The sequence below is a fragment of the Scyliorhinus canicula genome, chromosome 4 (assembly GCF_902713615.1).
Source record: "Scyliorhinus canicula chromosome 4, sScyCan1.1, whole genome shotgun sequence".
Lineage (NCBI taxonomy): Eukaryota > Metazoa > Chordata > Chondrichthyes > Carcharhiniformes > Scyliorhinidae > Scyliorhinus > Scyliorhinus canicula.
Window position 1 is genome coordinate 86,850,499 of NC_052149.1, and position 22,829 is coordinate 86,873,327.

The window sequence follows — 22,829 nt, forward strand, 5'->3', positions numbered from 1 at the left end:
GGTGGGTGAACCTGTCCACAGGGTGAATCTGCCCTCAGGGTGAATCTGCCCTCAGGGTGAATCTGTCCTCAGGGTGAATCTGTCCACAGGGTGAATCTGTCCGGTGGGTGAATCTGTCTACAGGGTGAATCTGTACACAGGGGTCACCATGGGAAGGGAGGGTTAGTGGAGGTTGTTGGAGAGTAATCCTTGCCTTGGGGGGGGGGGGGGGGGGGGGGGGGGGGGGGTGTTGGAACCATCTTGTTAAGGCAGTCTTTCCACACTGCTGGCAAACTATTGCAAAGTGCTTCATGCTGTTAATGCAGCTGAAAACATCATTGCCCCATGTGTCACTCCCAATTCTTCTGTTTATTCAGCTCCCTAAAATACTCTGTAATAAAATCCCAATTTTTCAGCACATGTTGAGTTGGGTAGGGATGTGTACTTTGGTTCCTGTGTGTTTAAGGAATATCTCAATTTCGGGACGTTCTGGGGAAAGTTATAAATAAGATAACATGTGTACACTTTGTAACTGTTGTTGTGCCGGCAGGTGCAGCCGGGGTTTCCGTCTCTTTAACCAGTTTAGAGCCATTTCTAAGTCAGACCCCAGAAGGATGCCTGGGGCAACTAAAGGAGAGAGAGGTGCCGGGGGCGCGGCGGGGGCCAAGTCGCCCCGGACCCCCAAGTGTTCCCGCTGCAGGAACCATGGTTTCGATGTGCGGCTGAAGGGGCACGGGGCTTGCAGCTGGCGGCGGTGCCAGTGCCCCAAGTGCTACCTGATCGCCGAGCGCCAGCGCATCATGGCAGCGCAGAAGGCGCTCCGCAAGCAGCAGCAGCGGGACGAGCAGCTGGGGCTGGCCGGGCCCTCGCTGGGGGCAGAGGGCAGCGCCAGCCCGCCCCCTGGCACGGAGCAAGCCCCAGACCCCGGGAGCAAGCCGGCCCCGGAGGCGGCAGACAGCTGTGTGCCAGGCAGGCGGCCTCAGCCCTCACTGGGGCCGGAGAGCAGACAGGGCAGCGGGAACAGGAAGGACAGTCCCTCAACCTTCATGGTCCACACCTCTGCCCCCTCAGGTAAGAATAAACCAGCATAGCTCAACAACTAGGTGACAACTGCAATTCATAACAAGGTTGGAATGACACCTCCCAGAGAACTTTTAAAAGTTTAAATTAATCCCAATTATTAAAAAAAACATCACAATCTAATTAGACTGACATGTAGAAATGGGTCTTATAGTCAGCTAAAAAAAGTCCTCGGGTTTTTCATGTTTAAAGTTGAATAGGTTAGTTGGGTTTATTTAATGTTTTTCTTTAAAGAAGTCTGATACAGTGCTTCAATTATTGTTCTCACTGCATCTGGAGTTGAGGGACTGATATTGAGGATTCGCCTTTGAAACACTAACTGATATCTTGGTTCTCCACGTTTCTAAGCCTGCACTCACTGTTTTCATCTCCAAGCAATGGGTGATTTGTAATTGTTGCTAATTACAGGCAGTTTTCCGTCCTTATTTCGCTTGCAGCGAATGTCCTGTTTAATCCAGCTGCTGCCTGCCAGTTTCCGGCTGTTAGTTTCAGTCCTGGGTCGGTTCCCCCCCGCACAGCGTGTTCCACACCGGCTGCTGCTCCTGATATCTTGTAGCAACGTTTCCATCAACTCTGCAAACAGCAAGTGCCACGGCACTTAAACAGGGGGAACACTGGAGATCTAGAAAAAAAATACAGTCCTTAACTAACAAATTGCAATATTTGTGTCCTTTCTCCAAACTAATATAACGGTCAAAAAGATGATTAACATTCAACAATTGGCGACAGGTAGCACCATTCTCAAAGTCGCAAATGTTCGGGCGCATTGTATTTTTTTGAAGGTTTTACCGAACACTGGGACACAATGACGCAAACTTTTTCCCTCAGCCCCTTTGAAGGTATTACTGGGGTAAGGTGGTATGGGTGCTCCCTGGTGTTTCAGCCAGGTAGGCATTCCTAGCTCAGAGCCTGCATCTAATCCCAGCGACTGCATCTCCCGAGAAAAATACTGGGAGAACCACCCAAACCCAGGCAGGTCAAAAGCTAGGAGGAGCCAAACTAAAAGTAGCCCACATGTCTTCTTGGTAAGGGATTGAGGATCAGGCTAACAATATGATCAGGCTAACAATAGGTCAAATATATTTGATTATTAAAACAATACCGAGATAAGATTTTTTAAAAACAGCCGTGCAAATGTAATGATCAACTGGAAAACCACAAGCTGCTGCACTTCAGGCAAGATAATAATAATCTTTATTATTGTCACAAGTAGGTTTACATTAACACTGCAATGAAGTTACTGTGAAAATCCCCAAGTCGCCACACTGCGGAGCCTGTTCGGGTACATGGAGGTAGAATTCAGAATGTCCAATTCACCTAACAGCAGGTCTTTCAGGACTTGTGGGAGGAAACCGGAGCACCCGGAGAAAACCCACGCAGACATGTGGAGAACGTGCAGGCTCCACATATATAGTGACCCAAGCCGGGAAATGAACACGTGACCCAGGCACTGTGAAGCAACAGTGCTAACCACTGTGCTACCGTACTAGCCAGTAAGACATATTCAGGAGTTAAACATGTTGTTGAGGATTGGTTAACGTGTGTGCCAAAAATAATTAATCAGCTGCATCAGTCTTCATTATCACTAACAAAGCTGCACACTGCGGTGGCACTATATATGCTGAAAGGTTCCATTTCATCTCAATAATAATTTCCCTCCATGGCAACCATTCCAAATACATCCCAGAACCTCAATTACACTGATGCATTTTATGTTAATCTAACTAGAAACCTTTCAGATTGAAAGCAGCTTGCAGGCAGTTTCTGGTGGCAGCATCGAGGTGGAGGTTGCACGTGAGATGTCTCTTGCTCGAGGCTCTGGTTTTTGGACGTTGATGCCCGATTTCAGGGTCAGTTTTTGAATGAGCTGGTGCAGGAAGGTATAAGGAAGGTTGGAGATGTTGAAGACCGAGAATAATGGTGCTGGAATGAAGGGAGCGAGCAAAAGTCCGCCGTGGAGTAAGACTCTGAGTCCTGTAGGAAGAAAGATGGCAGGGGCTGGGTTTGTTGGGTGGGGCCGCTCCCCTCATATCAGGGGAGTTCGAGAGGCTGTTCACCATGCATATGGAGGTGCTGCGGAGGAAGATGATGGCTGTGATGAGAGTGGGTGGAGGGGGTGATGGCCCCAGTGAAGGCGACAGTGTCGAAGACATTGGATGAGGTCTGGGAGCAAGGAGAGAAGCTGAAGGGGGTGGAAGAGGCTCAGTCGCAGCACAGCGACCAGTTCACCTCGACGGGTGAGGAGCTGCAGAGGGTGCGGAGGCCAACAATGACTCACAGCTAAGATGGAAGACCTGGAGAACAAGACAAGGATGCAAAGTCTGAACCATGGGCCGGTCTGAGGGGCTGGAGGGCCCGAGGCTGACTGAGCACTTTGCAAAGATGTTGGTGGAGTTGATGGGGGAGGGGGATGAACGCTCCCACTACGAATTGGACAGGACAATTCGGTCACTCAGGTCAAAGCCAAGCCAAATGAGCTACCAAGGGTGGTTATAATCTGCTTTCACAAGTTCCACGTGAAAGAGAAGGTCTTGAGCCCGGCGAAGCAGAGACAAGAAGTGAAGTGGGAAGGCATTGGTATACGAATACACCAAGACCTGACAGCGGAGCTGGCGAGAAGTTAGGTTGCTTTTTGATGGGTGAAGGCGGCATTGTGTAGCAGCGGAGTGAGATTTAGAGTAGTCAACCTTGCAAATTTGAGAATGACTCAACTCGGGGGCTTTCTATTTCGAGTCGGTGGAGGTGACGGAGGCGTTCGTGAAGGCTGCAGGACTGGGCTTGAGATGAGAACTTTGGACTTGGACTTGGTTGAGGGGATGGGGATTGTGTTTTTTTTGGAGGGTTTTTCTATTTGATTTTTTTTTAGTTTTTCTGTCTTTGGAATGGGGGGGGGTGTAGTTTACCTTTTTACCTTTGTTTACATATGTCTTTTTTCTCTAGGCTTGGTTTTGTACTGTTCTTCAATATGAGGGAGTTGGATTGTTGGGGTATGCGGGGTACGGAGGAGGGGGATGGGAGGAGAGGGGTTCCGGAAGGGCTCACTAGCAAGCGAAGGTTGGCTAGTAAACAGGTGTGTGGAGGGGTGAGGGGCTGTGGTCGTTGGAGCCTGGTTGTACAGGTTTCAATGGATCTGGGAGGTGGGAAAGGTGGGGGGAGGGATCGATACTGGGAGAGGTATTTGCATGAGGAAGTGGATGTGGGGATTCTGGGAGGGTGAGGGGGAGGGGTTTGATGGTAACAAAAGGTTGGGATGGGCCTGGCCGGATGGGTAGGGCCCGGGGATATGATGATGGTGGATCGGAGGCCAGGGGAAGGGGGTGTGGTGAGAGACCCCCGGTCAGAATAGTGACATGTAACGTGAGGGGGTAAGGGGTACAGGTGAAGAGATCGTGTGTTTACACACACTTGAACAGTTTCAAGACAGATGTGGTGATGCTTCAGGACACCCATTTGAGGATGAAGAATCAGGTGAGACTAAGGAAGGGTTGAGTGAGTCAGGTGTTTCATTCAGGGTTCGATAGTCGGGCTCGGGGGATAGCGATATTGGTGGGCAAGAGGGTGAGGTTCCAGATGGAGACGGTGACAGACGGGTGCGTTAGAGGGGAGGTTGGTGGTGGCTGGCAAGCGTATATGGCCCCAACTGGGACGATGCAGAGTTTGTGAAGAGGGCGTTGGGTGGCATCCTGGATGTGGGGTTATTGGCGGACTGGAGCTTCTGTGACAAGATAGTGATGGTGATAGAGGAGTTTGTGGGGTTTAATTGTGGTGGGTGGTCTGGGAGGCTCTGAAGGCGGTGGTGAGGGGGAAGGTGATCTCGTTTAAGGCTAAGGTGGATGGGGAGGAGAGGGAGGAACGCCAACGACTGGTAGAAGAGATTTTGGAGGTGGATGGGAGGTACTGGGGGGACCCAGGTCTCCTGGCAAAGAGGAAGGAGTTGCAGGCGAGGTTCGACCTATTGTCCACAGGGAAAATGGTATCTCAGCAGAGAAGGGCGAGGGGAGCTGTCTATGAGTATGGAGAAAAGGCAGGGCATATATTGGCAGATCAGTTCCGGAGGGAGACTGCGGCGAGGGAGATAGTTTGGGTGTGGACAAGGTGGGGATGTTGGTGATGGCTCCGGATTAGATTAATAAAGTGTTCGAGGAATTTTATAAGGACCTGGATAGGTCGGAGCCACCAGAGGAGGAGTGGGGGAAGAGGGGGTTCCTCGGTGGGCTGGAATGGCTGAGGGGGCAGGGTTGGAGGAGGTGAAGGTGGCAATGGGAGGATGCAGGCAGAGAAGGTGGTGGGGCCAGATGGGTTTCCAGTCGACTTTTATAAAATATTTAAGGACAAGTTGACGCCGTCGATGATCGGAATGTTTGAGGATGTGATGGGTAGGGGTGCCTTGCCACAAACAATGGGGCAGCTTCCACCTCACTGTTGTTAAAGATGGACAAAGATCCGGTGGAGTCTGGGTCGTATAGGCTCATATCTCTGCTGAATGTAGATGACAATATATTGGCAAAGATGTTGGTGTTAAGGTTGGAAAGGGGTTTCCCAAAGGTGGAGGACCAGACCAGTTCTCGAATATGAGATGGTTGCTGAATGTGGTGTCTTCCCCAGCAGAGGGGAGGGAGTCAGAGGTGGTGGTGTTGTTAGATGCGGAGAAGGCGTTTGATCGGGTGAAGTGAAGTTATTTGGAGTTATTTTGTGGCGGTATTGGAGAAATCTGGGATTGAGCTGATGTTTGTGCCATGGGGACAGCTGCTATATAAGCAGCTGATGGAGAGCTTGTGCACAAACAGTATTAATTCAGGGTGTTTTGCAATACGTCGGGGTAAGAGGCACGGATGCCCCAGGTCCCCCCTTCTGTTTGCATTGGCTACAGTGCCCTTGGCGATTGCCTTGAGGAGCACAGGGTTGTGGAAGGGAATAATGAGGTGGGGGCATTGGAACATAGGATGTCCCTATATGCAGATGATTTGTTGCTGTATATTTCGGAGCCGAGCATGGCAGTGGGGTATATTCGGGTTGCTCCAGAGATTCGGGACGTTTTCAGGGTACAAACTGAAGTTAGGGAAGGTGAGTATTTTGTGGTCTCCCCTCCAGGAGCGGGGGTGGGGAGCCCTGCCATTCCACCTGACTGAGTCTCATTTTAGGTATTTGGGGGTGCAGGTGGCCCGGGATTGGGCAGGGCTTCGGAAGTTTAATTTCACTAGTTTGGTGGGGAGGGTGAAGGCGGATTTGCTGAGGTGGAACAGACTCCCTCAGTCATTGGCAGGCTCCAGATGCAGGCAGTTAATATAAATGTTTTGCCGCAATTCCTGTTTTTATTTCAATGCCTGCCGGTGTTTTTGCCTCAGTCTTTTTTCAAGGGGGTGGACAGATTGATCTCCTCGTTTGTTTGGGGGAGGAGGGAAGGTGGCGAGGATTAGGAGCTTGATACTGCAGAGAGGACAGCAGGCGGGGGGGGGGGGGGGGGGGGGGGGGGGACTAGGCCTCCCAAATTTGTTGTATTATTATTGGGCGGCAAATGCAGAGAAGGTGGGGGCTGGAGCAGGGAGAGGGGAAGGGGCTCTGTGGGTAAAGATGGAGGTGGGCTCCTGTCAGGGACAGGGCTGCGGATGCTGGCAACGGCGCCACCCCCGATGGCCCCAGGAGATTATTCGGCGAGTCCGGTGGTGGTGGTGGCCACATTGAGGATTTGGAGGTAGTTTAGACGGCACTTTAAGCTGGTGGCCGGGTCATTGGGAATGCCGATCAGGGGGAATCATCGGTTCGAGGATGGATGCGAGGAGGATGGATGCAAGGTTTTGAGGTGGGAAGAGATCAAAAGGATCTGTTCCTGGGAGGGCGATTTGCGAGTTTGGATAAGCTGGGTAAGAAGTTTGGGCTGGCACGGGGGAATGTTTTAGGTATATGCAAGTGTATACGCAAGTGTGGACTTTGCGAGGAGGGTCCTTCCGACCTTCCTGATAGCAACTGGTTCCTCGTTGTTGGAGGCGGCACTGTCAGTTTGGGGGCAGAGAGGGGGTTGTCTCGGCGGTTTATGGGAGGGTATTGGAGGAGAATAGGATGTCTATGGAGGGAGTTAAGGCGAAGTGGGAGGAAGAGCTTAGGGTGGCACTGGAGGAGGGATTGTGGTGTGAGGTGCTGCGGAGGATGAATGCCACGACTTTATATGTGAGGTTGGGGCTGATACAGCTGAAGGTAGTGTGCAGGGCGCAACTCACAAAATCAAGGATGAGCCGGCTGTTCGAGGGGGTGGAGGATGTCTGTGAGTGATGTGACAGGGGGCTCGTGAATCATGTGCATATGTTTTGGTCCTTTCCGAAGCTGGAAAGGTTTTGGAGGACGGTGGTCAGTACAATCTCGGGAGTCTTACACGTAGACGTGGAGCCAGGTTCCTTAGAAGCTATATTCGGGGTGCTGGACTGGCCTGGTCTGCAGACGGGTGCGGGGCAGATAATTTAGCCTTCGCCTCGCTGATTGCTCGCAGGCGGGTCTTGTTGGGGTGGAGGTCAGCTTCTCCAACCTGAGCCTCAGCGTGGCGGGGGGACCTGCTGGAGTTTCTGACCCTGAGTGGGCGAGTGAGGAGAGCTACAATTGTTGGGGTTTGTTCCTCATGCACATTTGGGAGTTGGTTACTGTTGACTGATGATGCCGGTTTGGGGGAATTTTGTTTGGGGTTGTTATGTATTGCAAAATTGTTGAAAATTTGCTGAATAAAAATATCTTCAAAACAAATGAAAACACTTGCAATATTGCAGTGCCTTTAATGTAGAAATAAATATCCAAATTGCTGTAATTAAACAAAATGGACATTAAGCCAAAGGAGCAGATAGTCGAAGGGCTGACCAAAGGTTTGACTGAAGAGATGACTTTTAGCAATGTTTTGAAGGCAGCTGGTCAAACAGGAGCTCAGGGTGGGAATTCACACATATGTAGTCGAAGTGGCTGAAGACTTGGCTGGCAGTGGTGAGGGGAAAGGAGGGCTGCACAAGACGTCATAATAGCAGAGAGTTACGAAGGGATTAAAGGGGTAATTTGGAGAAGGAAAATTTATAACAGGGTTAACAGTAAACATTGGCACATTAATTTCCTCCTGGAATTCCTTGAATCATATTTTCCTTCACCCATCTCCACTAGCTTCCACTTGTCCCGAGCACTTCTGCTGAAGTAACCACTTTTGCCCATGTGATCCTTGAGAGGAAGCTTCAAACATTACAGGAAAACTTCCTCTTGTTTTTCTGATGTCAATTTATATAACTTCCATTTGAAATCACCAAGGGACAAGGTGTTACAAAAATGCTGCCTGATTTGACTATTTAGCCGGCATCATTGCAACTTAGATGGCTGTACACTGAGCCGGCAGTGCTGCCTGACTTTTCGTTTTACAATTTAGTTTATTTGCCTAGTAATAATTAGATCAATAATGGTGTTGGATTGGGTTTAATCAAGGGTGATTTTTTTTCTACATTTAGATCATCCTGCTTTATACCAGGAAGTTGCCACCAACAATAAAGAGCAAGCAGAGAGGAATTCTGCAAGCAGTGGCTACTACCGGAACATCTTGCCACCAAAGCTATATACAGGATATTGCAGCAGTGTGTATAGTTATCACCCCTTCTCCATGGGATTTCCAATGAACCAACCAGGCTACAAGGGAACTCCGATGCCAACTGGAATGTGTGCCTCAAGAGGCAGCTTCAGGCCAGTTCAAGGAAGCCTGGGAGCATTCCATCCAAACCCTATGTTGGTAAGACACTAAGTAAATAAAATGGTTTTATTATGATGTTGATGTCAGTTCAATGGTGGGATATGATTCAAATATCTAAATATGGAAAATGGGCAGAACATGTACATTTTAGGATTTAAAATTGAGCATTCTTTTTAGATAATTTACGGAGGATATGAAAGGCGGCTGCACTTTAATTCTTCACATACAGCTCCCCACCCGAATGCTTAGAATGTTACATTAGAGAGGGGTTGAAATTGTGCCTGTACCTCCTCGTTGAAAGAGCATTTCTAATTAGTCTCATTATCCTACCCTTTCTTCATAGATCTACATATTTTCCTTTTTCAAGTGTTTGTCCAATTCTCTTTTAAAAACTTATTAAATTGACTTCCACCATCCTTTCAGGTCACAAAAGTTTGCTGGATTAAAACTTCTTCTCATCATACCTCTGGTTCTTTTGCCGATTACCTTAAAGTTGTGTCCTCTGGTTACTTACCCTTCCGCTACAAGAAATATTTATTTTATCACCTGCTACTAAATCTCCCCTTAAACTGCTCTAAGGAGGACAATCCCAGCTTCCCTCGTCTCTTAAATCTGATACATTATGTGTCTCTGGTGCCATTGTCGTAAATCTTCTCTGCACCCTTTTCTAAGGCCTTCACATCCTCCCGAAAGTGTAATGCACAAAGTTGACCATAATACTCCAGCAATAATTTCTAAAGGTTTGACAGGTTCCTTGCTTGTTTATTTTGCACCTATATTTTTAAAGCAAAGGATCTCATGAAATAAAACAGATTTTCTCAACTTGTCTTGCTACCTTCAAAGATTTCTGTACGTGTACTGCCAGGTCTCCCTGTTCCTGCACCCTTTTAACATTGTACCATTTAGTTTATAGTGATTCCTCTATTCTTCCTACTAAACTGGGGACTGAATTAAACCTGTGCTGTCTGGTCGAATGATCCATGGTATCGATTCCTCCTGGAATTCCTTGAATCATTTTCCTTCACCCATCTCTGTTAGCTTTCACTTGTCCCGGGCACAACTGCCTTCTGCTGAAGTAGCCATTTTGTTCATGTGTGATCCTTGAGAGAAAGCTTCAAACATTACAGGAAAGCTTCCTCTTGCTCGATTCCTGGCTTGGTCACTGTCTGTGCAGATTCTGCACGTTCTCCCCGTGTATGCATGGGTTTTCTCTGGGTGCTCTGGTTTCCTCCCACAGTCCAAAGGCGTACAGGTTAGGTGAACTGGCCATGATAAATTGCCCTTAGTGACCAAAAAGGTTAGGAGGGGTTATTGGGTTACGGGGATAGGGTGGAAGTGAGGGTTTAAGTGGGTTGGTGCAGACTCGATGGGCTGATTGGCCTCCTTCTGCACTGTATGTTCTATGTTTATGTTCTGTACCGTAAATGCTGTGATTCTATGATTCTGAGGAGGAAATGCCATGGCCCCCATGTCGCCTCACAACCTCTAATTAAATTTGCTGCCCCTGTTGTTTCTCACAAAGCACTGATGGGACCTGCACCGATGCAAAACTAGAAGGATAATAAGGGCACTGAAACAAAACCTTGATTTGTATTTTTACTGGAGAGACCAAAGTCCTGAGGGTTTTGGCTGGCTCTGGAGAATGTCAACTGAGGGAGGAAGACAATCGGTCAGTATTATCACTCATCACATAATCATACTAGATGGCCAGGTGAGACCGATATCAACAGCATCATGGTGGCTTTGTGACTGTTTAATAACTTGGGACTCTTGTTTAGAAGTCTCATGTGAGATGAGATGACCCTACATTGTTTGCAGTCTCTGCTACTGTTCACTCAACTCGAACCTTCCTCTGAGATGCCTGGATCCATGACCTGATGACCTTGGAGCATGCCAGCACCCGAGCTCAAGGCATCCATCTCACATTTGCTCAGGATTAGCAGGTTGGCCACCTCACCACCAGCTCTTGCGCACTCTGCGGCATTATGCTTATCACCTCCTGTGTGGTCAAAGATCCAGTCATTGCTCCACCCTACACCTATCATGCCCACCCCCCCACAACACAAATCATGTTTAAGCTCCTGTGACTTTTGCATACCTGTCCCTTATATTAGCTGGACCAGGGCTTCCAATCTCACCCCCCCCCCCCCCCCCCCCCAGCTTTGACATGCACAGGTATATGTGCTTCTGTTACTCTAATTCCCACACCCCTGAGCACCTCCGAATGGCCACCCTTCCAGACTGACCCACACTGGGCCATGCCAACTTGGTGCTCACTCTTGCTGAGCGCAGGAGATCACTGAACCTTTTGCGGCACTGAATCCCGGTGCAGTGCATTACATCATGCCCACTGACCTCGGCTGCCACCTCTGTCCAGGCATTCCTCGTTTGGTGAGATAGCCTCCTCTTGCCATCCTGCAATATCAGGATAGCCCACTTGGCACTCACTGTCTCCACTGGAGTGCACAGGCACTCATCGGAGAAGCAGGGGGCAGAGTGCCCACTCCCTCCTGCCTGGCGTGCCCAGTGGACACTGAGGCCGTAACTGCTGCCGGATTTTAGATTCTCTCCTGGGTTGCTCGCTGGGGCTCCTCGCCAGCTCCTGTCTGCCTTCAGGGAGCTGTCTATGCTCTATTTAAATCTCCTGCTGGGTCCCCATTGGACCTGGTGCCCGACCAAACTCCTGCCCCCACTGGCAGTGCTAAGCTTATCTCCAGATGCGTTTCACACTGACCGGCCTTTAAATCGCCAGCCAATGTGAAATTGTCAGCTGCAATCACGGCGATAAACGGAAACCACGGTTGCTTCCAGACCAGCCGATCGTGTGTGAACCGTGTGCAAAAATTCTAACCACTATTTGCACACTTTCAGTGAGTCTCTTACACTTAAATCTTGCCATTGAAGATATCTCAAGCAAAACCACTCTGGACCAATAGTTATAATTTAAATAACTCATTCAGCTGTTTTACAGAAGCTGGAATACCCAATCGATTTTGACATGGAAAAAAATAGAAATAATAGCAATGAGTCTTTGCTTAGTCAACAGACCACATATGACCCAGGCTATAACTGAAAACTGAGAGCCGAAGCGCCTCAGATGAACAGGAGATGGGCTGGAAATACCCCTGTGGCGATGCAAAGCCAACGCATTCAAAACCGTCCTGTATTTTTAATGGAGCTCTTTCACACTGAATAGTATTTAATCTCAACTTCAGCAACAGTCCACATCAATGCAGTTTGTTACAGCTTTCTTGACAAAAACTTAGTGGAATTGTGAGCACCAACAAAAAGTTGGTGACCAACATTTGTGGCAATCTATGAATATTTTGTGGGGGAAATTTCTTTAGAATTCTGTCAGAAATGCTCAGTCACTGCATTGCTTTGTCATCGTCAACTGCCCTGCACCTAACCAGTTGTCCATTATATTGGTTTGCGTTTAAGGCTCTCTCCAGCACTTCCATAGGTGCATAGGCAAACCTATGATTCAAATGAATCGAAATGTGATCTTATGCACAAGCTGATTTCAGAGGGAGCAAGCCCACATTGACCAATTCAAATACCACTGCAGAAGCTGACATTACAGGGCAGTACTGTGTTGGACATGCCAGCTTTCAGTGAGACATTGAATGGAAAGCCAGTGGACAGAACACTATTTGGATAGTGGAAGAGAAATTTTCCATTGTCCTGGCCAACAATCCTCCATCAATACTACTAAAGGCAGATTAACTGGACACCTAATTTCCTGTTTATGGTACCTTGCGGTGATAAATTATCTGTCACATTTGCCCAGATGATAATAATAATAACTGCACTTCAAAAAGAAGTGTAATTCATTGAGGAATGCCTGAGCTTTGTAAATATAGGTTAATTTATATTGCTGGTAAACTCACTGAATATCATGCAAGCCAACCAGCATTCTGGAATATTTTAATAAAAATATAAACAACACTGACAAACCACACCTCACAGGTTATAAACTATGATGTGGAGATCATGCAACAACGCAGAATTGCCGAGCAAAAACTTATAGTTAAGTTCCGTACGCATGAGTGCGGCCTCAACCGGGATCTTGGATTCATGTCGCATTACATTCACCCCCCACCATCTGGCCTGGACTTGAAAAATCCTACCAACTGTCCTGGCAATTCACACTTCATTAACCTGGGATCACCCCCTATCTCTGGATCTGAAATGATTTGATTACCCGCAAATGCTCGCATTCCAAGCATCTCTGGCATCTCTGACTTTGCCTATATAAATGTTTCTGGAACATACCTCTCCATTCACCTGGGAAAGGAGCAGTGCTCGTGTTTGAAACAAACCTGTTGGACTTTAACCTGGTGTTGTAAGACTTCTTACTGTTATAAACTATGAATTAGCTTTATTAATTACAAAATCAGCACAAAATAACAACCAACCAGCAAGTAGCCAAATCATGGCGGTTCAGTTATTTTTGATGATCTCTTTCAAAAAGAACAAAATTCCTCAAGTCTTCAGTATTTTGTTCCTAATTTGGAATATATGCATGAATGTCCACTCAGAAATTCAAAGAGGTCACCAGCCACAATTAAACAGTTTGGCAGAGCTTAGTCATGAAGTTATACTCACTCCCTTTGGCGAAAGATGTTAAAGGAGTAAAGATATATTTCACGGTTAAGTGCAACTATCACTCACATTTAGGCTCTCAGGAACTATATTTCCCCATCCTTAAGGACAAGATTACTTACAGGACCCTCTGATTGGATTTTTAAAAACCCTACAAACGACTGGCCTTTTCTGCTACAGCCAGATAAACAACATTAAGAAATTCTGTCACCGAAGAGTAATATAGCTATGCAGAGGTAATTCTCCTCTACCCATCTCTAAAGTGGTATTAACACATTTGACAAAGCCAGTCTGTTTCCAACTGAATAGAAAGCAAATTTAAAGTGATCATAGCTACAGCTGTCAAGAGAATATAATGAAAATGGGGCTTCTGTTAGGTGAGGTAAAACAGATTGCAGATTTTTCCCAAAACATCAATTTTGTATGTGTCACTGCAAGCCAACCTCAACATGCATCTTTTCCCAACCACTTGACCATATTTGAACCCTATTGTATAATTTATATAACATCTCAGAAAACATACAAAACAAAAATGAGTTATACTTTTTATTCATGCTGATCAAATGAGGGATGCAACTGCTAAGAAGTAAATATTTCCACTTTTGGGACCTCATGTCAGCATCAAACACGGTCAAATTAACTATAGCGTTAGGTTAGATGCAAATTAAAGCTCCCTCTGCCGTGCGCTGACAATGAACCATAATTTTAAAACCAGACAAACAACCTTTACTATGCCAGTGTAATATTTTCCAATTCTCACATCATAAATCGCTGAATAATATTGACAATTGTGTGCCAAATTATGGACAGTTTTGTACTGTGCTGGATTCGAACTCATTCCAGATGTGAAAAAGTATTTTGCTAACTCGAACGAAGGTTTGTATTTAATAGCAGTTACAGCAATAATTTCACAACTCTGGTTGATGCAGAATGAGCCCCACTTCCTATTCACTCAATTTGCGTTTCCACAGGGAGCTGCTTTTATTAACACAAATCTTTTTGTCTTTCTGATAGATGCGGGATAATGGTTGTGGACTGCATTCATCGTATTACTCACCACCTCCGTTTCTTGGCTCAAGATTGTTTTCAGGGCCCCCTTACATTCCCCCACTTATGGCACCAAGAGCCAATGAAAGTGCTGGTGAAATGGAGGTAACTGCAGGTAGGAGAAATCTAAACCAACACTTTAAGAGATACACATGCATGTTAGCTTTTGTTTCTGCCGGTCCTGCCCCTATTTTCTCCATAGGTGTTGAAACACTGGCTCTTTGCTGGGTTACAATTACATGGATGCTGGTCACCCAAGTGGGCTTAATTAAAGTCTGAACCTAGACTCGGGGCATCGGCTGCGTATTTGACCACAAGGAAGAGTAATAAACCAAATTAAATCCTACTCTCACATGACTCCCATGCATTTATAGAACATAGAACATAGAACAGTACAGCACAGAACAGGCCCTTCGGCCCTCGATGTTGTGCCGAGCAATGATCACCCTACTTAAACCCACGTAACCCGTATACCCGTAACCCAACAATCCCCCCATTAACCTTACACTACGGGCAATTTAGCATGGCCAATCCACCTAACCTGCACATCTTTGGACTGTGGGAGGAAACCGGAGCACCCGGAGGAATCCAACGCACACACGGGGAGGACGTGCAGATTCCACACAGACAGTGACCCAGCCGGGAATCGAACCTGGGACCCTGGAGCTGTGAAGCATTGATGCTAACCACCATGCTACCGTGAGGCCCCACGGTATCTTCCAACTGGACAGTGAACAGGAATTTTCCTGTTGCTAACCAAGAGATACTGCAACCAACTGTATAGCTACCTGGACTAAGCAGAACTAATTGCAGCACCAAGTTACCAGGAACTTGCCATGTCTGTGTGTTGTATGCTTTTTACTATACATATTTGAAATGTAAACAAAATAGAACTTATAATAACCACTGAAATAGTTAAAGGCATCTATAAAACATGAAGAATTGCCTTTTTCTGTCACCCACATCAATTAAGTGATTGATTTTCCTCCTATGTTCTACAGTACTATCCTCTTATTGAGCTACAGAGTAGTGCCGATCAAGCAGTGCTGTGTAGACTTACATTGATTCCCTGGTGGCAGACAGCAGTGAATGCCGCGACCTGTATGGGTTTCCTCTGTGATATCATTGAATAAACCTGTGCAAACCACATAGGTGGATCCTACGATGTTGTTTGTCCCTGGGGAATCACCGTGGTCTTTGTGGAGCTACATGGACAAATTTCTACCCCAGAGGGTGAATCCAGGATATGTATCCATGCATTTCGTGATCAGCTAATGCTGCAGAGACCAATGCGGAATCTTCCTGGCCTTTATATCTTACTCTCAGACTGTGCAGTGCGTATGTATCAATTGAGCCTTTGGGAGACCCAATAGCTTCTTATAGTAATATTCCAGTTATGTGGAAAAGCTATCTTCAAATGACTGTGATGTTAAAACAGTCTTTAAATCTTTATGGCTCCTGATCTTTACACGCATGGCTTTGTTTCTCAGGGAGGTTAGGCTTTTGGTTCCCTCTCGGAATGGATCAGCCAAATATCAACCAGGGCGCCTACTAGCTATAATCAAGTGATTCTACTGGAAAATTAACTTGGGTGGATGTTGAATGAGGAGAGGATCAGGGTCAGCTGCGATTCAGCTCCAGCGTTTAGTGTCCTTTCAAGACTTATTGTTTAAGGTCACTTGAACCTGGTATCAAACCGCGGGTAATATGTGAAACTGTACCCAATCTAGACTAAATGCACTCTTTATAAATGGGTGTATAGTTTCACTACAGCCAACGCAGAGGGAAAAATCTCAACCCTTACAATTTTCCTCTCTGCAACAGCTGATATTTCAATAGTGCCTGCAATATTAAAAAAACACCCCAAGATGCTTCACATAAATATTATAAAGCAAAATTAGACATCAAGCCACTTCAAAAAACTTTGCTAAATGGGTAGGTTTTGAGGAGTATCTTAAATGAGTAAAATAAGGTAGAGATTCGGAGAGGTTTAGGGAAGAATTCCAGAACTTAGGGACTTGCAGCTGAAGGCACAGCCACCAATGGAGGAGCAATTAAAATCAGGTCTGCTCAGCAGGCCAGATTAACTGAGTGCAGATATTTCAGCATTACAGGGCAGGTTACAGATATAAGGAGGGGTGAGGCCTTGGAGGGACTCGAAAACAAAGATGAGAATTTGAAAAGTATGACGTTGCTTGAGTGGGAGCCTCTGTAAGTCAGCAAGGAGTGGTAAGTGTAAGGACTTGGTACAAGTAAAGACACAGTCAGCAGTTTTGGATGACCTCAAGTTTTACTGAGGGTGCAAGGTGGGCGAGCAGCTAGGAATATATCAACAAGTCTAGAGGAAATAAAGGATGAATGAGGGTCACCACGGCAGATGAGCTGAGGCAGGGTTAAAGCCAGACAATGCATTGGAGGTGGGAATAGGTGGTCCTAATGATGGTGCGAGTATGTGGTCAGAAGCTTTTTTCAGGGTAAAATAAGATACTCTAGTTATGAAATACAGAGTAAAAGGGTTAAATCAGGAGCGCCTGATACTGAAGGAACTGATGCAATGTTACATAAGTCAAATCTGGTGGGAAGTAGTACTACATTGTGTAAAGTACTGAGATGTATATATCTAAATAAATAAGAATGTTTTTTTACAAATAACGATCTATGTTACAGAGTGTCATTTTGAGTACAGAGTGTTCTTAGCAGTCCTTTCTCCTATATAATTGTTTCTCTGGCATCTGTTGAGGGTCTTGAGCTTGAGCGGACTTTGACAGGTTTTTCAGTCTGCAAGAGTGTCGTCTGTAAGCAAAGCTGTTTTTTATTAGTGCTCCTGTTTCATAGTTAATGCTGTTACTACTGTTCTGCTGAGTTACTGTTATTGTCAAACTTCATTATTTACTTAAAGGAAGTTCCTTCTTTTAAACAACACATTCAGCTACCTGCTTTGTGGCTTCACGTTACACATCTTTTTGGCGGAGAGGAGAAAACGGCAAGAAAATAAAACAAAGTTTATCGACTTTCAGCATGGCAACATGAGGTTGCATTCATTGAGTATCTAGTTTTCATGTGGGTTTATTCAAGTTTCAAGCATTTCTTTTTAGGAATGAAGATGAGGCAAAACAGTGCTCAATTCTCTTGAATTTGTATGATGCACAGAGATATAAGTTGATGAGGAATCTGGCTACGCCACGGGATCCAGGAAGATTTAATATCCACATTTAGTTGCTCTGGTCCAGAATCACCATAACCCGAAGACCTCGGTGGTTGTTCAAAGATTCAAATTTCATAGCCATTTTCGAAAAGCAGGTCAATTAGTATCTGATTTTGTGGCAGAATTCACTAGCTTTAGAACACTGGGCGGGATTCTCCCAACGGGAGACTAAGGGCGCGATTCTCCGCACCCGCGGAAAATCGCGAAGTTGGCCGTGAAAACGGGACAGCCCGACACGGCCCATTTCCCGAGGTATTCACGTCCGGGAAATGGGCTAGGATCGGGGCCGCGTCAATCACGTGCGCGATGACGCCGGAACGCGGCGACGCTACGAACACGCCCACGTGACTCCGCCCGACGCTGTAAAAGGGCGCGGGCGAGCACAGAAACTAGGCCAGGATGTCGGAGCTCAGGAGAGCAGCCCCACGATTCGTTGAGGCTGACGTGGAGACGCTGCTCGAATCAATCGTGCAGAGGAGGGGCATCATCTGCCCGTGTAGAGGGCATCGCCACCCTGCCAGCGCGGTGCGGCAGGCCTGGCGTGAGGTGGCTGCTGCCGTTAGTGCTGTGGGGCAGACCCCTCGCTCTGCAGACCAATGTCGGAAGAAGATGCACGACCTCACCAGGGCTGCCAGGGTATGTGCCAAGAGGGTGCCCCCGGGTGACAACCATCCCTCTCCCCTTAACTTAATCACCCAACTTCCCCCCCCCCCCCCCCCCCCGGCATAGGGGGTGGACGGGGATTGGGGCAGAGTGACAGAGTGAGTTGAGGGTGGTTCACAAAGCAATCACAGACCCAGCGCTCTGGCCCCCGTGGAGAGATGCAATGGTCTTATTACAACTTGACCCCCAAACTGTGCCAGTATCTGATCGGCCTGCTGATACCTGCCGTATTGTAATGATCTACCTATGTACCCTCCCCCAACAGGCCAAGTCCGCTCACAACACCCGTGAGCGGAACAAGACTGGAGGGGGTTCGCCCATCCTGCACCCCCTAACCACGTTTGAGCAGAGGGCACTGGACCTTGTTGGGGGATCTGCCACCAGGGAGATCGCGCAATGCGAGGTTGGCGGAGCTGCGACAAGTGAGACAACCCTCCATGACAAACAACCCCCCTCCCCTATCCTCTGTCCCTTCACACTCTGCCCACTGGAACACCTCCCCCATCCTCTGTCCCTTCACACACCCTGCCCACTTGGACACCTACCCCATCCTCTGTCCCTTCACACACCCTGCCCACTTGGACACCTCCCCCATCCTCTGTCCCTTCACACACCCTGCCCACTTGGACACCTCCCCCATCCTCTGTCCCTTCACACACCCTGCCCACTTGGACACCTCCCCCATCCTCTGTCCCTTCACACACCCTGCCCACTGGGACACCTCCCCCATCCTCTGTCCCTTCACACACCCTGCCCACTGGGATACCTCCCCCATCCTCTGTCCCTTCACACGCTGCCCACTGGGATACCTCCCCCATCCTCTGTCCCTTCACACACCCTGCCCACTGGGATACCTCCCCCATCCTCTGTCCCTTCACACCCTGCCCACTGGGACCGTCCAGCGCCCGGCCGAGCGAATCTAAATAACTTGTTTCATTCTCTTCCCTAGGACGTGATGCCGAACGACCATGGACGTCTGCCTCCAGGCAGACACAGGCATCTGCCGCCACTTCACCCAGGGCCGCACAAGAGCGGGTGCCTGATCAGCAGGGAGTCCCATCCTCCCCAACCGAATCTGTGGAGCAGGACGCCCAGAGGGCGGGCGACAGAGCAAGAGAGAGAAATGGCCCGCGAACGCCCTGCGGCCTCTCAGCGGGCCGACAACATAGAGGAGGCGTCAACCCAAGACGACCTCGAGCTTGCGGCACAGCTATCTCCCACACCATCCACCATCCCAGAGACACTCACCCCGGTTGGGCTATTTAGCGATGAGGCTCCTGGGTCACAGTCTGGGTCGCACATCACAGCTGAGCAGGTACAGCAGGTGGAGGTCAGAGCAGCCGAGGGCCCGGACTGGCGGAGGCCAGGCCAGGCCCAGCATGCAGCTGGCTCCCAGACATTTTCTGAGTTCCTGGACTTTCTCAACCCACCCGCACAGCCGATGCATCAAGAAACCCAGGGAAACAATGACGGGATGAGGGCTGTCTTCCAGACTCTGCAGACGCTGTTAGAGGAGTTGAACCGCGTCCACGAGCAGGGAGTGGTGCCGCTCATGGCAGCAACCCAGGCCGACACCGCACGGGTGGCATCCGCGGTGGAGGCAATGGGTCAGGTTATGCAAGGCGTTGGGCTTAATGTGCACGCGTCATCCTCGGCCCAGGACAGGGTTGCCCTCTCACAGGCAGCAATGCGCCAGAGCCAACACGACATTGCCGGCACGCTGCGGGCCTTGGCCGCGTCTCAGCAGGTCATGGCCCAGTCGCAGCACGCCATGGCACAGTCACAGTAGGCGATGGCACAGTCCCAGAAGTCGATGGCACAGTCCCAGAAGTCGATGGTACAGTCCCAGCAGTCAGTCGCGGAGAGCATCAACCGCCTGACACATGTGCTGGATGGTGTTGTGCACTCACAGGTTGAGATCGCACAGTCCCTGGCGGGAATGTCTAACTCCCTGGACTCCGTCTCTGCAAACCTTCGGATCCTGGTGGATATCGTTGCAGGCCTCCAGGACTGGCAGCGCCAGGTGTCGGTGGCGCGACGGGGCACCTCCCCGCTCGCACCTCTGTCCCAAAGTGAGGCCCGGGGGCCACCGGGCTCCCCAAGGGAGGAGGAGGTTTCGGGGCCCGTCCCATTAACTCCATCACGGGACGTCCCGGAATTCTCGGCCTCCCCCGTCCCATCCCTGGTGCATCGGGTGGGCAGCAGGCAGAGCAGGGTAGCACAACGTCACCCAAGACGCCCGCAGAGTAGCCTGGCCCATCAAGGCCGGGTAGCCCCAGGAAACGCTTGCCGAAGGAGAAACAAGTCGAAGGGGGCGATTCGCAGCAGTCCTCCTCCACTCCTGCTGCATCATCTGGGGAATCACTTAGACGTAGTGGTAGGGCCCGTAAGGCAACAAAGAGAGACACTGAGTAAGTTGGCACGGGTGAAGGGCACAGTTTAGTTGTAGGGGCTAGGGCACCTGTAAATTTTTGTTCACATAAAACGCACTGTTCCACCTTACTTGTAATACCGTGTGATTGTTCCACAGCCACAGGAATCGTGATGGTGACCGAGTGTCGCTGGGGTTGACGAGCGGTGAAACCTTCGGTGCCGGATGTGCAGTCCCTTCCCCCCACCCCCTCCCACAGCTAGCCCACGCGGGCACATGATGGAGTGTCCGTGACGAACTCAGCGGCTACCAAGGTGGATGGTTCAGCTATTGCCATGGGTCAGACTCTCTCTAACGATTCTGAGCTCACAGCTCTTCGCAGAGCGGGCTGTCATCATTCCACATGGCACTGATCACACCCGCTGACACAGCCATCAATGTTGTGCCATACCGTCTGGACCCAGTGGTAAGGGTGATGTCTAAGTGGAGCAGTGGACACTGAGAGGGGGTGGGGGAGGGGGTTGTGGTGGTGGCAGTTGTGTGTTGACCCTCTGCTCGACTAGCGATGCAGGTGGTGGTTTGGTGTTCAGCGGGGACGTCGCATACGACGCGTGAACCGTGCTGCCACCAAGGCGTCGCATGCCCGCCGTCCTCGCCGGGTCCGTCGTGCCGTCTCCTGGACATTACCAGCACCTGGGTCATGTCTGCATGCTGCGCCTGCCACTCCGCCAGCCTCCTCCTCCTCCTCCTCCCTCTCCTCCTCCTCCGCCTCTGTGCTGGCACCACTGCCACTTGCTTCTCCCTCCGCCTCCTGCAGCAGGTCATCTCCCCTCTGCATCGCGATGTTGTGCAGCGCACAGCAAACCACAACAATGTGAGCGACCCTGTCGGGATGGTACTGCAGGGCCCCTCCGGAGCGGTCCAGGCACCTGAATCTCATCTTCAGGAGGCCAAGGCAGTGCTCTACCACACCCCTGGTTGCTGCATGGGCCTCGTTGTATCGGGTTTCCGCATTGGTCTGAGGCCTCTGTATAGGCATCATCAGCCAAGACCTCAGCGGATAACCCCTGTCGCCTAGCAACCAGCCCCTCAGCCGGGGTGGACGTCCCTCAAACATCGCAGGGATGAACGACTGTGGCAGTATGTAGGAGTCATGCACACTCCCTGGGAACCTTGCACAGACGTTCATGATCCTCGTGTGGGGGTTGCATACCACCTGGATATTCATGGAGTATGTCCCCCTCCTGTTTGTGAACACGTCCCTGTCCCCTGCAGGCGGGCGCATGGGGACGTGAACACAATCGATTGCCCCCTGCACCATCGGTATCCCGGCCACCCTGGCAAATCCACGAGCTCGTGAGTCTTGAGTTGCTCGGTCCTCGGGAAAGGTGATGTAGCGATCGGCGATGGCTTAGAGGGCGTTGGTCACATCCCGGATACACCTGCGCACCGATGACTGGGAGATCCCGGAGAGGTACCCGCATGGAGACTGGAAGGAGCCGGTCGCATAGAAGTTAAGAGCGACCGTCACCTTGATGGCAACCGGGATCGCGTGTCCTCCCCCCGTTCCACGTGGGGCGAGGTGCGCCACGAGGTGACAGATATGTGTCACCGTCCGCCTACTCAGCCGGAATCTCCTCCTGCAGGTGATGTCCGTCATTGTTAGGAAAGAGATCCGGGCACGGTACACCCTCGGTCTTGGTCGTCGCCTCTGACGCCGTGGCTGCACCCTCACTCTCTCCTCCCCCTCCTCCTCCTCCCCCCCATGCTGCTCGACGACTGGCAACTCCTCGGCCCTTCCCTCTGCTGCTGCAGCTGGCCCTGCATCCACTGCGGGTTGTGGGTGTGGATGCTGCTGCATCTCCAAAGCAGTGCAGCGGCCCCAACCACTGCACAGAACATAGCCGTTCTGTTCGCAGACATTGTGCTAACCTACAGAAGGGTGGTGGGGGGCAGAGAAACGGGACATGTTAGACGGAGGTTAGTCGACACCTCGGCAGCCACCTGCCACGGGATACCTGTGTGTCCCGGTGGCCTGGACGCGCTGCTGACACGCGGGCAGCCTAACCCCTGGTCACTTTCTGCATCCAACGGGCAGTTAACTACGTCCTCTTCACCGGTGCGTCAGTGGCCTGTGTCCGTAAGCCACAGGGGAACCAGCGGCCGTGTCCTCGTGA

General features: G+C 49.6%; 1 protein-coding gene across 1 annotated transcript in view; it reads left to right on the top strand.

The window, feature by feature from the left end:
- Positions 1 to 526: 526 nt before the first annotated feature.
- Positions 527 to 22,829, top strand: part of LOC119964753 (doublesex- and mab-3-related transcription factor 1-like) — a 78,977-nt gene continuing 56,674 nt past the window's right edge. The window contains exons 1-3 of the mRNA XM_038794695.1: positions 527 to 1,050; positions 8,526 to 8,800; positions 14,381 to 14,528. Of these exons, the coding sequence (XP_038650623.1) occupies positions 594 to 1,050; positions 8,526 to 8,800; positions 14,381 to 14,528 (880 nt within the window). The 5' untranslated portion in view covers positions 527 to 593. The remainder of the gene's footprint in view (positions 1,051 to 8,525; positions 8,801 to 14,380; positions 14,529 to 22,829) is intronic.